Source organism: Echiichthys vipera, assembly GCF_963691815.1.
Source record: "Echiichthys vipera genome assembly, chromosome: 23".
Lineage (NCBI taxonomy): Eukaryota > Metazoa > Chordata > Actinopteri > Perciformes > Trachinidae > Echiichthys > Echiichthys vipera.
In genome coordinates this window covers 11,475,108-11,477,607 of record NC_139848.1, presented here as the reverse complement: position 1 = coordinate 11,477,607, position 2,500 = coordinate 11,475,108, and the positions used below count along the sequence as shown (strand labels likewise).

Genomic DNA, 2,500 nt, shown 5'->3' with positions numbered 1-2,500 from the left:
ATAGATAGATAGATAGATAGATAGATAGATAGATAGATAGATAGATAGATAGATAGATAGATAGATAGATAGATAGATAGATAGATAGATAGATAGATAGATAGATAGATAGATAGATAGATAGATAGATAGATAGATAGATAGATAGATACATATGTGCACCTAAAAAACAGATTGCAGTTTAATTTCATAACAGTAAATAATCGCCTGAAATTATCTGGCAATGTTTTCCATAGTGTTCTTCAAGTTATGAGAAGTCTTTACGGGGCATGGCATGTCTCATGTGGTGGAAATCTCAGTCCGATCACGTTTCATTCATTATCTCTTAACTTAATCATCTCGGGAAAATTAGTAAATCGAGTAAAATTATCATATCATTATCATAGGAAAACAGAGGAAATAAAATGTATGTATCTATGACCCTTCAGGGCTTCCATACAACAGACATAACTGAGATTATTTTGTTTGTATGCTGATGATGTTCATTTATATAAAGTTGAATGATGACAAATGTCAGTAATGTGTTGATGAATAAATAACAACTATCATCTTAGTAGTGAGAGGAAATCTGAAACTGAATTCACACTTACACTTCCTCAGGCCAGGTTTCAGCCTGTGCTCTCCACCATGGTCCAGCCTGGAGGAACAAACACAGTCACAATTATTTTCTATCCAACATGAGTCCTAACTGCTGTCGTCTGGCAGCACGTATGCACTTAGAGGGGAATATCGCCCCAGACACAGATTAGAATACTCTGAAAGGAGGTCATATGATCAGTCACCATTGTTTTAACTCACTCTTTGATAGATAGGAACTTAACAGACAATAAACAGACTAGGTGACGCATGCTGTCATTTCAAGGTGCGGTTCTGATTACATTTACTGTTAATGTAACGGGTCAGGAGAGGACCCAAATGCAGCACACACAGGCAGGCGGGCAAGCAAGATTCTGATGATTATATGATGTGATTTGAAAAGAAAGGTGTTGAACAAAATTTAACTTCATTGCGTTTAGTAGTTGTTCAGATGTTTCAGTCCAGACCAAATTGGTGGACCAATAGATCAACATTGCTATCCCAAGAGCCATGTTGCTAAGTTTGGGGTGTTTCTGATGAATGGGTGTTTCCATGCAATACAACTTCATGTGTTTCTGAACTCAGGCCTTCTCATCCTCTGGACACAAAGAAAATAAACGAGACATGATGACGGACTAGAGAGGAAGGACGTGAATTCAGAGGCTTCTACAGAGGTCGAGCCCTTGTATATGTCCACACCTGAGCGTCTCCAGTCTCCAGTGTGGATCCTCAAGTCCTGCAGACAGCAGCTTCACTCCTGAGTCTCCTGGATGATTGTAGCTGAGGTCTAGCTCTCTCAGACGAGAGGAGTTAGAGCTCAGAGATGAGGCCAGATTAACACAACCTTCTTCTGTGATCAGACAGCCTGACAACCTGTAATCAGGAAAAACATCATGATCTCAGTGTTTCAGAAAATCAGGTCAACAGGAAAATACTACGAGTTGACCATCTTCCCAACATGAACACAAAGCCAGATGAGCAGAATTCCTACGGTCAACTGTTTTAGAAAGAACTCAATACTTACTTGAGAGTTTCCAGTTCACAATGTGGACTCCCTAGTCCAACAGAAAGCAGCTTCACGCCTGAATCATGCAGGTTGTTGTCACTCAGGTCCAGCTGTCTCAGACTAGATGACTGGGAGCTGAGAAGTGAAGACAGGGCTTCACAGATTCTCTCTGAGAGGTTACAGCCGCACAGCCTAGGGATGGATTAGCAATGAATGAAATGCTGACTTTGTCATGTATAAAATCAAAACATATTTGATATTGTTCATATATCCACCTACAGAGCTTTTTTGGAGGCTTTGATCACGGGCAGCAGCCTCAGAAGAGCCTTCTCCGAAGCAGAGTATTTCTTCAGGTCAAACACGTCCAGGTCTTTTTCGGAGGACAGTAAGATGAAGACCAGGGCTGACCACTGAGCAGGAGACAGTTTATCTGTGGAGAGACTTCCTGAACTCAGGGACTGTTGGATCTCCTCCACTAGAGAGCGATCGTTCAGTTCATTCAGACAGTGGAACAGATTGATGCTTCTCTCAGATGAGAGAGTTCCCTTCAACTTCTTCTTGATGTACTGGATTGTTTTCTGATTGGTCTCTGAGCTACTTCCTGTCTGTGTCAGCAGACCTTGGAGGAGACTCTGATTGGTCTGCAGTGAAAGACCCAGAAGGAAGCGAAGGAACAAGTCCAGGTGTCCATGTGGACACTGTAAGGCCTTGTCCACAGCACTCTGGTACAGATGTCTTGGTTTAGGTTTGTCTCTGAAGAATTTATGCAGCCTGGATGTTGTTTGTTCTGCTGACAGCAGGTTGACTCCAGAGTTGGTGAATGTCAGATGGACATGAAGAGCAGCCAGAAACTCCTGAACACTCAGATGGACGAAGCAGAACACCTTGTCCTGGTACAGTCCACTCTCCTCTTTAAAG

The 2,500-nt window shown here is 42.0% G+C and overlaps 1 protein-coding gene across 1 annotated transcript in view; it reads right to left on the bottom strand.

Annotated features, from left to right (window-relative positions):
- LOC310964761 (uncharacterized protein) overlaps positions 1–2,500 on the bottom strand; it is a gene marked incomplete at its 3' end in the record, with an annotated part of 13,349 nt that overhangs the window by 2,627 nt on the left and 8,222 nt on the right. The window contains 5 exon segments of the mRNA XM_083938019.1: positions 591–637; positions 1,276–1,448; positions 1,514–1,602; positions 1,605–1,774; positions 1,862–2,500. The exon segment at positions 1,862–2,500 is cut by the window's right edge and continues 1,162 nt beyond it. Coding sequence (XP_083794145.1) covers positions 591–637; positions 1,276–1,448; positions 1,514–1,602; positions 1,605–1,774; positions 1,862–2,500 — 1,118 coding nt within the window.